Here is a 12775-nt window from a genome sequence, read left to right as displayed (position 1 = left end):
TCACAACATGCATAATGTAGGCACGCTTCGAATGACACCTACAAAAACCAAAAGAGAATTTAAAGTGGACTTGTCGTCTTTCATGTGAGTTGATGCTTATATCATACGTAACAAAATAATTACAAATTTGTCATATTACTCACTAATTATATTTTTGTGACCACTTATAATGGTTAAGAGAAAGACATTTTGAGACGAATGAATTATAATTGGTTTTAGAGTATTATTTATACGGAGTAAGGGAAAAACATAAGGGAGGTAATTAAGGAAGGGGGTAGACAGTGATTTTAATTTGAATGACCTTTGGTGAAAAACTTTACGAAGAAGTGTAGACATCTTATTAGTGTATTATGGAGTATTACATTCTTAACCCACCCCCCAAATTTGATCTTATAACAACACCCCCTTATATACTAGCTAATAATAGTAAAATTAATACTTCGTACTACGTAATAGAGAAGGGAGAGAGCTTATCAGATTGTTTAATATTAGATCGGATCTAGTACTAACATGAATAATACATGGTCGTTTCCTAAAGTACAATGAGGTTGGTACGAAGATAACTTTGATCATCTAGAATAATAGTATGACTCCACATAAATTATTTAAATATACAAGTATTCTTAATTCATAGTGGGTGATTTTTGACAACCAAATCCATTTTATAGATTGAATAACAAACAGCTACAAATATAAAAATCTTTTGGCAACAAGGTCAATTCCTTCGTTTGACTGTAATCTTCATGAATTTTTATTAAATTATTGTATGTTGCCACCAAAGCCTATACGCCGCATTTCTCAACTTCTTCTATTTTTTTTACTCTTAAAATCTGTTACCTTCTTTTAGAGGAGAGAGAAAACCAGAACTTCGAAGCTCTCAACAATGGCGGAAACTAAGAAATACATCTACGAGATCGAATCCTCGAAGCCTCAACAAGAAGGTAAACCTTCCGTTGGACTTGTTTATCGCAGTATTTTCGCTAAAAATGGATTTCCTCAACCTCCTCCTGGTATTGAGACTTGCTGGGATATCTTTAGGTTACTTTCTCTCTCTTTTTCCTTTGACTTTCTGTAATTTTTTTCAATTTTAATGGAGTTGATCGATTTTGACTTTTTGTATTTGATTGATTTTTGTTTTCGATTGTTAGAGATTTGCGTTATTGTGGTTTTTGTTCATTGAAATTAGCTGAATAGAACGTAATAATATGAAGAGATGTATAATAATGTTTAATTTGTTTAATTTTGGAATGCTAATTCAAGTTGTATTGCTTTAATATTGATTCTTTGTGTAAAATTTGGTACTAATGTTTAATATTAGCTTTGATTATATTAAGAAATTATGCATGTCAGATTTAATTAGATTTTCATCCTATACTAATGCTGCTGTTATGTTCACATAAAACGATTAAAGTTTTCAATTCAATTATTTTCCTAATGCTCTTACTCTCCTTCAACGTTTTTGGTTTGACGGCGATTGTCTCACAAAAAAATCAAAACTATGAAAACTTTTAGAGGCGGAGGGAGTAGTTATGAGTAGTTCATAGGAGCTGGGGTAGTCAGGAATCAGGAGGAATGTGTAGTTAATGTACGGAGTACCTAACAGTAATTGCACGTCTTGCAGCTTTTATGCTGTCTCCTCCTTGTTGTAACTTCCTCAATTCTGTCATAATTGCTACAATTGGGTTTTTATGCAATTCACACACTAGTATGTTACTATTTATTGTGTCTTTTACGTTAGGTTTCGTTAGATTCGTCTCAATGTATATTTTCATAATATCAATATTTTTTATAATTTTCAATTAGAGATGATTGAAGATATTAAAGGTTAACGTATTGCATCTAGATGAGTGAAATTCTGATTGTCTCAATTAATTGAGAATGGAGGAAGAAGTATTAAAGGTAGTCTACTTTAATATTTTGTTAAAAATGGTTTTTTTTTGTTAAAAACACTGTTCTTTTTTTTTATTTTTTTTTTTAAATTTTTAAAATCCAGTTTCAGTAGACAACCTGAGTCCCTGACCTTGTGTCTGAAATGGAAGTATTTGGATTCCTAGAAGCCAAGTCCTCTCAAGCTTAGGTTCTCCATCCATGAGGATGGAATTGAATCAATGTAGGGTATGTTTTCCGGACTCTGGATTAAAACTTAGTACCAAGGTTTAGTCCTTGAGGTTCCATGATTCAGGTTCTAGATACCGGAGTATACGGCCAATATGGTATAGGATTTAGATGCTCAACAATAGATAGAACTCCTGTTATTGCCTTGTTCAACCCCTGGATCCTTTGACTCCATCTGATCCTTGTCATAGACTCTAATCACATACAAAGTACATTAGTATAACCTTTGATTATCTAGTAGAAGACATTAGTTTTGTCTTGAATATCATAGTTGGGATTTGGGACTTCACTACAGTTTTCTTCTATGCCCTTTTCTACTTTTTTGTCTTGACAGATGTTATTTGGCCAAGTGGTTTTCACAAATTTCTGTTTCCAGTAATTACAGAAGTGATACTCAGAGACTTAAATTAGAGTGTAAACAAGCCAATATTTTTGAAATATGGCTTAATTCGACAACTTGCCATATACTTCAGTTGGGAACTTGTAATTGTAACTAATTCTGTGTACAGTGGGTTGCAAAAGAACACCCCTGATCACGCATGGGATGGAGGTACAGGTGCTTGGATTTCTGAATGCAAAATCTCTGAAGCTTCTTGTCAGAGATTTCCCCTTTGAGGGGTGCAATTGAAACAACCTAGGCTATGTTTTCCTAATTTATAGTTGAAACTACCTTCCTGGGTTGAGGTTTGATGTTTTAATACCTGGATATGTGGCATGGACTCGGCCACTCGGGTGCTTTGAGTGACCAACAGTAGTTGGGTTCTTCACCCAATCTAATATATGTCACTTATGTTATTTGGACTCTTCATTACACCATTTACACCTCAAGTACCTGTGTGTCGGACCCTTGACTTTTTGGACAGGGTTAGGTCACTTGGACACTTCATCTGGACCAATTGTGAAAGTTTTTTACTAATTAACCAAATTGGACATTGGGACATGTACCAGGGTCGGACATGGGTACCCGAGTCCGAGAAACATAGATGTCAGATTGTCACAGAGCTCCTGTAGCATACAGCCTCTCATTATCCTGTGGAAGACATTAGTTTTGACTTTCATAGTTGGGACTTGTATACAACTTTCTTATACGTCCATCCCTGCTGCTTTTCTCCTCCTATTGTCAAGTATTGTTTGGCCTTTTACAAGTTTACATTATGAACAGTTTACTGCCTATTTTCTATCTATCATTACTAGGCACATACTTGACTTGATTAGCATACAGACTGAATTAACCGCAAAAGTTTTCGTCAAAATATTTTTTTAGTACGAGTTCAAGCATGTGATCCGGCTCATAAAAGTAATTTATATGCTTCTACTGCAGTATGTCTGTGAAGAAATACCCTAATAATCCAATGCTTGGTCATCGTAAGATTGTGGATGGAAAGGTATGCAATCCCTGCTTTCCTGTTAGTCTATATGATATGAAGAGTAGGATATTTGTATTGCATGATATGAATCCACAAGTTCCACTCTTTGATCTGTCTTTGCAGGCTGGAGATTATGTATGGCTTACTTACAAGGTGGTTTATGACATTGTCATGAAAGTGGGAAATTCAATTCGTCATTGTGGCGTCGGAGAGGTAAGCTGTCCTTGGCACAATTATTTTGGGAGCGTTCATGTGTGGGTCTCATCTCTTTAGTGGCTAGTTGGTGGCTTCAACTAATACTTATGTTTGGGGGGAAAAGAATCACCCTTTCTCCTCTCTCCTAAGGCTTTAGGTTGCCCCTTGCACGGCCAATATCTCTTTCAGTGGCACTTTCATAAATAATGTCACCCCCAAACTTGTTAGTTGACACCATCATTCTGTACATCACAAAGCTACTTGCTCATTGTATTGTGTATTTGTGCTCAATCCCTGCCCATAAAATGGTTCTTCAGCAGTTCTTATAATAGTGTAATATATATTCCTGTCAGGGAAGCCGCTGTGGTATCTATGGAGCAAACTGTGCAGAGTGGATCATGAGCATGCAGGTACGTTTTAATTATTTTTCCATCCCTTTGTTTCTGCTCCTTCAAGATATAGTCTTAAACTTTTTATGCGGTTTGTGGGTCACCCATCTTACTCTTTCTATACGTTTGATGTTTCTCCTGATGAGTTATAAGATCCCATGGGAAATTAGTCCTTTTCTGAACTGTGGTAATACATCATTAAAATCGGAGGTTGGCTGGAACTACAATTTGTATAAATTGCCGATTACTGATTTTTTCTACTATTGATGTAATTTTACAGGCCTGCAATGCCCATGGAATCCGTTGTGTTCCTTTGTATGACACTTTAGGTAATAGTTTTTCCTTGTATGAAGATCTACAACTACGCCATCTATAATTTTGGTTCGTTTAAGGGATATAAAATGTCTGATTACCTGTATCATACAACCATTATCCTTTTAAACTGTTTTATACAATGACATTGCACTTTTAACACATTAAATTTTTTGTCAACTGGGTTTTCATCTCTCCTGAATTTTTTGTAGGGTCGGGTGCTGTGGAATATATCATTTGCCATGCAGAAATTTCAATTGTGTTTGTTGAAGAAAAAAAGATTTCTGAGGTATATGACTGGCCTTGGTTCTTGATGTGATCCATAAAATCTTAACTATCTGGATATGTTTATTTCAAACAGAACGAGTAACTTGTTTATGGCCTCTTGTCAAATGATAGTTTTATAGTTACATACTTTATTGACTTAACAAAGTTCTACTGGGTATCTTCTCCCTAATCAAAGTTTAAGAATTTAGGAGCAATGTTGTGCTTGTATTGACACTACCTGTTTCTGTACTTTGCTTCAGCTGGTTAAAGCTTTGCCGAACACATCTAATTACTTAAAAAGTAAGTTCTCTCTGCCATTTTATTCTATTGAACTTTTACATATTATTGCTATGGAGTTTTTATGAGGAGTATTCTTGCAGCTTTGGTTAGCTTTGGGAAGATCACACCTACACAGAAAGAAGAAGTTGAAAAACTTGGTTTGCAGATGTATAGTTGGGATGAATTTTTGCAATTGGTAAGTGGTATAGTTTGATGCTGTAATAGTGCAGTGTACTTTGACCTTTTGATTTTGAACTTTACTGCTTTCTTTGCATTTATTCAACTTTGTTGCTTTCATTTGCTATTATTGTTGCCTAGCTGACTGATTGATTTTTTGAGAAGCACTTGGGAGTTGGGGCTGTGTCACTGTGTGTCAAAGATATCACAGAGTACCTATCATCTAGTTCTAAGGATGCAAAATGTAAAGGTATTTCTGCAGTAGAATAGTAATAAGTCATTAAGATAATGGTGTCTATTGAGCAATATCAACATTTTGCAAATTTGTGACAGGCTTTCGTGGTTCTTTGATGTGATAAAATGATAAATTGTCTTATATTGTTTTTCTTCATATTTTAACTTTTCTGTTTTGTCGATATTACCCTATATAAGGGTATAGCCATTATTGAAACGTTTACTTGACTATATATCCATTATTGAAACGTATAAATGGTGATAAGAGGGAAAAGATAATTGGAAAATAGTGTTAATTGCTTTGCCATTTTCCCAAATGACTTGAATCTTCCTTTCCCCCTTCCCCTCCAATGTAAAAATACAAATTAGTTATTATATACTACCTCCATTTCTGAAAATTCTTGACACTAACTTTTTTGCACACAAATTAAGGCAATTAGAAAGAGAATGTTGATGTGATTAGTGGATATAAGAAGAAGGTGAAAAGTGTAAAAAGGTGGGTAAGGTTATATAAATGTGGATGAAGTTATTTTATCCACATTTAGAGACTGAGTGGAGAGGTGTAAATTTTGGGGTAAGAAGGGTAATGAAATAATGTAGTAAAAGGGGTTTGCCAAAAATGGAATTAAGTTAAAGTGCTAAATTTTTTTTTTAAACGGACAAAAATGGAAAATGTTAAGAACAAGAGGGATTGGATGCATCTTTGTATCTGTAACATTTTATGTGACATGCATTAGTAACTTCCTAACTGGGACTGTGTGCATCTTTGTATAATTTGCTAACCTGTCTCGCTTTGTTGTGATAATCGCCGTGTGGATGCTTACTAGCTTAGTTGTTTAAAATTTGGGTGGTAGTACCTAACACTTGGGTTCAAACTCTTCTACAACCATTCCCCCTTGTAGCTTTCCATAGACCAAAACTTACGCGGGTATGTGGAATTTCGATTTAACACTAGTCCCTTTGACAAATCAAAACTTTTGTTTCTTGTATTATGCAGGTCTGTGCAAATTATATATCACAATAGCCCCTATGACAAATTAAAATTTTTGGTTTCTTGTATTATGTATCTGTGCAATTTCAATTTAACACAAGTCCCTTTGAGAAATCAATATTTTGGTTTCTTGTATTTCAGAGTATTATTTTTCTTGTGTGTGTGTGAGTGGTTGAATATTTTTTTTAAGAGTCTGAATGAAGTTCTATTGTGCAGTTCTGCTTCATCTAATTCATGACTCGCAAGGGTTTGCCTTTTGATCTTTGCCTGTTTACTATAGGGTGATGATAAAAATTATGAACTGGCAAAGAAGAGCAAGAGTGATATCTGCACAATAATGTATACTAGTGGAACAACTGGTGAACCAAAGGGTGTACTTATATCAAATGAAAGTATTATTACTTTAATTGCTGGTGTCGACTGCCTTTTAGAAAATGTGAATGAACAGGTGATTAAAATAGATTATTGTGGAGTTTTTGTCTTCACTTATCAGCAGAATCTTGAATTTTCCGTCATACTTATTTTGGGCTTTTCTATGTATTTTCTGCAGTTGGGACCAGATGATGTGTATCTGTCATACTTGCCTTTGGCTCATATTTTTGATCGGGTAATTGAGGAAGCCTTCATCTCTCATGGTGCACGAATAGGATTTTGGAGAGGGGTGAGTAACTGCTTGCTGTGATGTTTCTAGAGTAATTATTGAGATATAATGCTTTACTCTGGCACATTAGGAAGATAATTATTAAAACTTATGCTTGGTATTATATATCAGGATGTCAAGTTATTGCTTGAGGATATTGGAGCCTTAAAGCCAACAGTTTTCTGTGCTGTTCCTCGTGTATTAGAGAGAATCTATTCAGGTACATTGGGAGATGGGTTGTAGAATACTAGAACGAATTTACGAAAAGTTATTGACTGCTGCACATGCAGGCTTGCAAGAGAAACTTCGTGCTGGTGGTTTGTTGAAACGTACTCTTTTTGGTTTTGCATACTCACGGTAAACATTACTCTTCAAGTGTAACTAGGAATTCCTGGAATTGCTTTAGTTTTTTTATTCACTAGCCAATGCTGGGATGGTATGATTTCATCTAGTTTTTGTATTATTTCTTCGATTAGCTTCTTGTTAATTCATGCCATCATTGAATTTCTATCCATTTATCAATGACCTTTTTTTTTTTCTTATAAATTACATGTATATAATGTGCAGAAAATTGAATAACATGAAGAAGGGAACCAAGCATTCAGAGGCTTCTCCAATGTTCGATAAACTTGTTTTCAGTAAGGTAGAACTCTTTCTAATCTGTAATTTTATTTTTACAACATTTTCCCCTTTATTTTGAACTATTACTATGTTGGTTAATCATCTAACTCGATTTTTTTTTATTTTTTCATTTTATATGACTAAAATCAGGTTAAGGAAAGCTTGGGGGGAAAAGTGAGACTAATACTATCTGGAGCCGCTCCACTAGCTAGTCACGTGGAAACATTTTTGCGGGTTGTAGCATGCTGTTATGTTTTACAAGGATATGGTATGTTCTATAAACTTATTCATATATGAGAAGGGTGTCAGATAGATTGACTATTTCTGGGCTTCTACGCATCAGATAGTTGATTGGAGATACTGACTCCATTTTACTTGTCCAGTTGTTCACTGGTTTGTTAATTGATGCAAACTTTTCTTATCAGGATGGTTTTTAAATTATTACCTGTTTTGGCAGGTTTATCGTTGATTATAACTCTTGAATCGATTATGCTATATGCATTGTTGCCAATTTTTCTTTGTACTAAAGAAATTTGATTGTTGCGCCATAGATTGACCTTATTTGCATCTGTATTTTTTTGGGGGGGTGGGGGGGTGGGTTGGAGCGAGTGTATTGTCCAGTTAAGCATAGTGAGATCTAAATATGAAGTTGACTCCCTAGCATTGACCAAATGTTCCCCCCCCCCCCCCCCTCCTCCTTAGCTACTATAGGCTATAATGTACTCAGCTTAATTTCACTTATCTTAGGTTGCATAGGCTCAGCTAAGTTTAGTGTTTAAAAGGGCTGCCCAAGTTCGATTTACTAATACAATAAGCTGTAATAAGTCAATAGTAATGATAATCAAGTGAAGAGAACACATATTTAGTTCAGCTCAAAATAATTTAGAAACATTACATATACTCTACTTATTAGTCACAATTATTTTCCACTTATTATCAATTTAAAAGTTTAGGTGGTTTAAGTTGCAATAGTAATAATGATATCATTGTCATTACTCTGTATCCTAATCATAATTTTGACTATAAAGACTACAATAGTGGTAGATTCTCCTTCGGTTTATAGCATAAATAAGTTCGAATTACACCTTTAAAATCAGTAGTTCTTGTGCACACAGAGATTTGCATTTTGAATGTCAAATTGTCATGGATTGATGACACCTATGTTACATGGACTTGGGAACGGGTGTCGGGAATGGACAAATGTCCAAGGGTCCGATCCGGCAAGTTCCAAAATTTTAAGACACGGGGACTCTGTCCGATATTTGGACGCGGGTACGGGGACACGTCAATACGTCACTTAAATTTATATAAATAAATTATATATTACAAAAGCTTTAAATTTTTCATTATGTCTACCCTTATTTTTTTTATTATAATTTTTTCCTCGGTAAATTCTCCTAATAAATGGCAATCTTCTCTCCATCTTCTCTATATTAATGGTGGTTTTCGAACAAGATATATTTTTCTTTCATGTTTCTTTTCTTTTTTCCTCTCCTCTCTTAATGGAAGTGTGCGAGTGCACAGTGAAGGATCGGACACGTGTCCCGTGTCCGTGTCCGTGAAGTGTCGTGTCAACACAGACACTTCGCGATATTAGCCGTGTCCGATTAACATAGGATGACACTCAAATTGCAGTCTCTGCTGCTACTTCTGTTCTATTTGGTTCATTTCTCAACTGTATCTCCTTTTCCTTTAAAAATTCTTTGGCTGAAAGTGAAAACCACTTAACAGTATTCAAAGGCCTAATCATGTTGGATGTATGAAGCTTACCCCTTTTGCATCCTATTAACAGTACTTAATGAAAGGAAATTACTTTATATGGAGCACAAGGGTTGAAAAACTCCCGCATTCCCTCCTGAAATTAATGGTCTCATTGTCCGACTCTTAAGGATTGATCATAATTTCACGTAAAATAGCTGTCTCCTTCCCATTCTTTCTCAAGTCTCCACCATTCCATATCAGCGGGGGTAAGTTAGGAAATCAGTCATAGTCTGTTTCTTCTTTAAACAGCTATATTGGACATTCCAGAGTTGTATACAAGACTAATGTTTCCTCGAGGAGAATATACATGTCAGGGGATTGTTGATACCTAAATACTTTAGTGTTCAAGTGTTCAGTTATATACTGTACTTTCAAAAGACAGTAACTATTTCTTGACTTTTATATTCTTTTCGTAATAATAATGTAGGTTTGACTGAAACTTGTGCGGGAACATTTGTTTCACTGCCAAATGAGCTTCAGATGATTGGGACAGTTGGCCCTCCACTGGCAAATGTGGATGTATGCCTTGAATCTGTCCCTGAGATGGGATATGATGCTCTTGCTAACACACCACGTGGAGAAATATGTATCAGGGGAAAAACTCTCTTCTCAGGCTACCACAAACGAGAAGATCTCACTAAGGAAGTCTTAATCGACGGATGGTTCCACACAGGTTCGTGAAAGTTAGAATGAACTTTCTTGTGGTAGTCAGCTGCTAAACTCTACATCTTTTTTTATAATAACTTGCTTATGAGGTTGCATATATCAGGTGATGTTGGAGAATGGCAACCAGATGGAAGTCTGAAAATCATTGACCGTAAAAAAAACATATTTAAGCTTTCACAAGGGGAGTATGTTGCAGTTGAGAACTTGGAGAACATATATGGCCTTTGCTCTGCTGTTGACTCGGTATTATCCTAAAAATGTTCATTCTGTGCTGAATAGATTTTGAAATTCTCCTGTTTAATCATTTGATCAATCTGGTCAAACCAGGAGTTAGCAAAGGAGATTATCATCCGAAGCTAAAAAAATCCATATATTATGTGATTTGCTAAAGTTTTAGATAACAATAAAAAGTTACCCAAGATTTTTAAAAAATTCTAGCAAAATACGTAAAATGTTACTGTCGTGTGCAAGATACATTGATCCTTGAGAGATTTCTACTACTTTGTTTTTTTTTTTTTTTTTTTTGGTCTCTTTTGTCATATCCAGAAGAAGGCATGACCAAAAATGGGGAAGGAATTCTTTTTTTTTTTTTTTTTTTTTTTTCGAATTTCATGTCCCAATAGTTAGGGAGTACTTAATGTTATTGGCAATTTGGCATTGTCAGCTGACATAGATACCTCATACCTGTTTTTAATATGTTCATATGATGTATACATAAAATTGTTGTTCATCTGCACACACTGATAGTTCCCTCTCAATTTCAGATATGGATCTATGGGAATAGTTTTCAATCATTCCTTGTTGCAGTTGCTAATCCGAACCAGGGTGCACTTACGCGTTGGGCTGAAGCCAATGAGATAAATGGGGATTTCAACGCTCTGTGCGAAAATCCCAAGGCAAAGGAATTCATACTCGAAGAGCTCAAAAGGATTGGAAAAGAGAAGAAGGTAACTTAATCCTCTCCACCCTTTCTAATTGGTAGTAAATATTAAAAATTTTGAGCTCCTCTGACTTTCATTTTGCTGTCAATAGCTAAAAGGCTTTGAGTTTATCAAAGCTGTTCATCTGGATCCAGTGCCCTTCGACCTTGAGCGTGACCTTCTCACCCCAACATTTAAAAAGAAGAGGCCGCAGATGCTCAAATACTATCAAGTGAGTCATTCTTGTGTGCCTCAGAATAGATATTTTTGTTGTGTTAAGAACGAGCTTCTAAATCCTAACTTGGCCTACCTGATTCCCTCCCCCCTATTTGGTTTCTTTCCCCTTAACAAACCATTAATAATATGTAAAATAAGAAGTCTTGAATAACTTACTGCCTGTCTGTAGAAATTAGATGAGTTCCATCATAGACATAAATACTTCGTAGTAAAACAACTATGCAGAGTTTAAAGCTGTATTCTGATCTTAATGCCCTGTGATGCAGAGTATTATCGATGACATGTACAAGACAGCAAGTTAACCAAGTGCTTGAAGACCTGCTCTTATCACTATTTATTTAGCTCACTTTGTGCTTCTTGTTTGTCTCTTGATCCCTTGTACATTTATGCTCACCTACAGTTGATAAAATTACAGGTTACAGTTGCAATAGTGGAAATTGAATTGAATGTTTGGAGTCTATTTTCTGATGTTTTTATATAAGAAAATATGAATAGTAATTTATGTAAACATTATATATGTGAAATTTATATCCTTATTTCAAGGGTCGGATAAACATCTGATCATGTTTGGTACTAATTGTAATGTCTGACCAGCAGACTCACAAAACACTTAGGAAATAATGTATATCCCCCCTTGGATTATCAGGAGTTGATCTGCTGATTTTCTAGATTTTATGGCTGTATGTTTCTAGACCATGAGACTCGCTCACAAATGATGTGTTCAAGGTATCGATGTTCGTGTTTAAGGAACAACCTGACCACATTATCAACACTTACGCACAAGTGAGGATATGTTTGGAGAATAAATATCAAAGTACAAGTTAATGCGAGATTTGCAACATTATTTGGAAAATTTTCATTGGTAAAATCTTACATTATGTCTGAATTAGTGATTATCACAATATGCCATTTGGACAAGTTGGACATAAACGCTGACTCATAGTAACTATAGTTATATCAAATCACCCATTTTCTTAGCATATTCTCCATTGCTCTTGTTGCCGCTTCATACATAAGGATAAAGCTCATAGGCTAAACGCTGAGGTTGGTGGAAGGTGTATTCATGATAGAGAAAATTTGGAAGTTGTATTGTGGTATCAGTGTCGACTGTCGAGTGTTGTTTGTGGTGGTGGCAGGTTGCCGGTTATGAGCTGTTAGTACAAGTGGTGCGTGTGATGGGGATGGGATTGTCAAGAGTTATCATATTTTGTTCCTAACAATACAAGGGAACCATAGATTAAGACTTGGTTAGCCATTAATGTCACAATGTGTAATAGTAAGAAAAAAAAAGGACCATTTGTGATAGTTACTTTTTTTTTTTTTTTTTTTTTAAAGTGTACCCTTGCTAATGCACTAGATGTCTAGATATATCCTTCATTCCTTTGCCACAATGTAATTGAAAAAGTTACTAGGATATATAACTATTGGGAAGTTATTGACAAATTTTTCAAGGGTGTAGAATTTGAGTTCTAGAACAACCTAATTAAAAACTCCTATTTGTAAATTGATTAGCAAATAATCAAATATAACCAGACAAAATGCAAGGTTCCCAATGAACAATTTCCATATTATTATTTTATCTATTCTTAAAAAAGGATTTATTG

The 12775-nt window shown here is 35.1% G+C and overlaps 1 protein-coding gene across 1 annotated transcript; it reads left to right on the top strand.

The window, feature by feature from the left end:
- The first annotated feature begins 883 nt into the window (after positions 1–883).
- On the top strand, positions 884–11846 carry LOC110719676 (long chain acyl-CoA synthetase 4-like). Its single transcript, XM_021898655.1, has 19 exons — positions 884–1038; positions 3437–3500; positions 3606–3695; positions 4031–4087; positions 4347–4395; positions 4591–4667; positions 4906–4945; positions 5026–5120; positions 6607–6774; positions 6877–6987; positions 7099–7186; positions 7257–7323; positions 7534–7609; positions 7738–7855; positions 9776–10021; positions 10118–10257; positions 10779–10961; positions 11047–11166; positions 11438–11846. The coding sequence occupies exons 1-19, from the start codon at positions 884–886 to the stop codon at positions 11471–11473; spliced, it is 1980 nt and encodes a 659-aa protein (XP_021754347.1). The 3' UTR covers positions 11474–11846.
- Positions 11847–12775: the final 929 nt, after the last annotated feature.

The sequence above is a fragment of the Chenopodium quinoa genome, unplaced genomic scaffold (assembly GCF_001683475.1).
Source record: "Chenopodium quinoa cultivar QQ74 unplaced genomic scaffold, ASM168347v1, whole genome shotgun sequence".
Taxonomy (NCBI): domain Eukaryota; kingdom Viridiplantae; phylum Streptophyta; class Magnoliopsida; order Caryophyllales; family Amaranthaceae; genus Chenopodium; species Chenopodium quinoa.
This window is presented reverse-complemented; position numbering and strand designations above follow the sequence as displayed.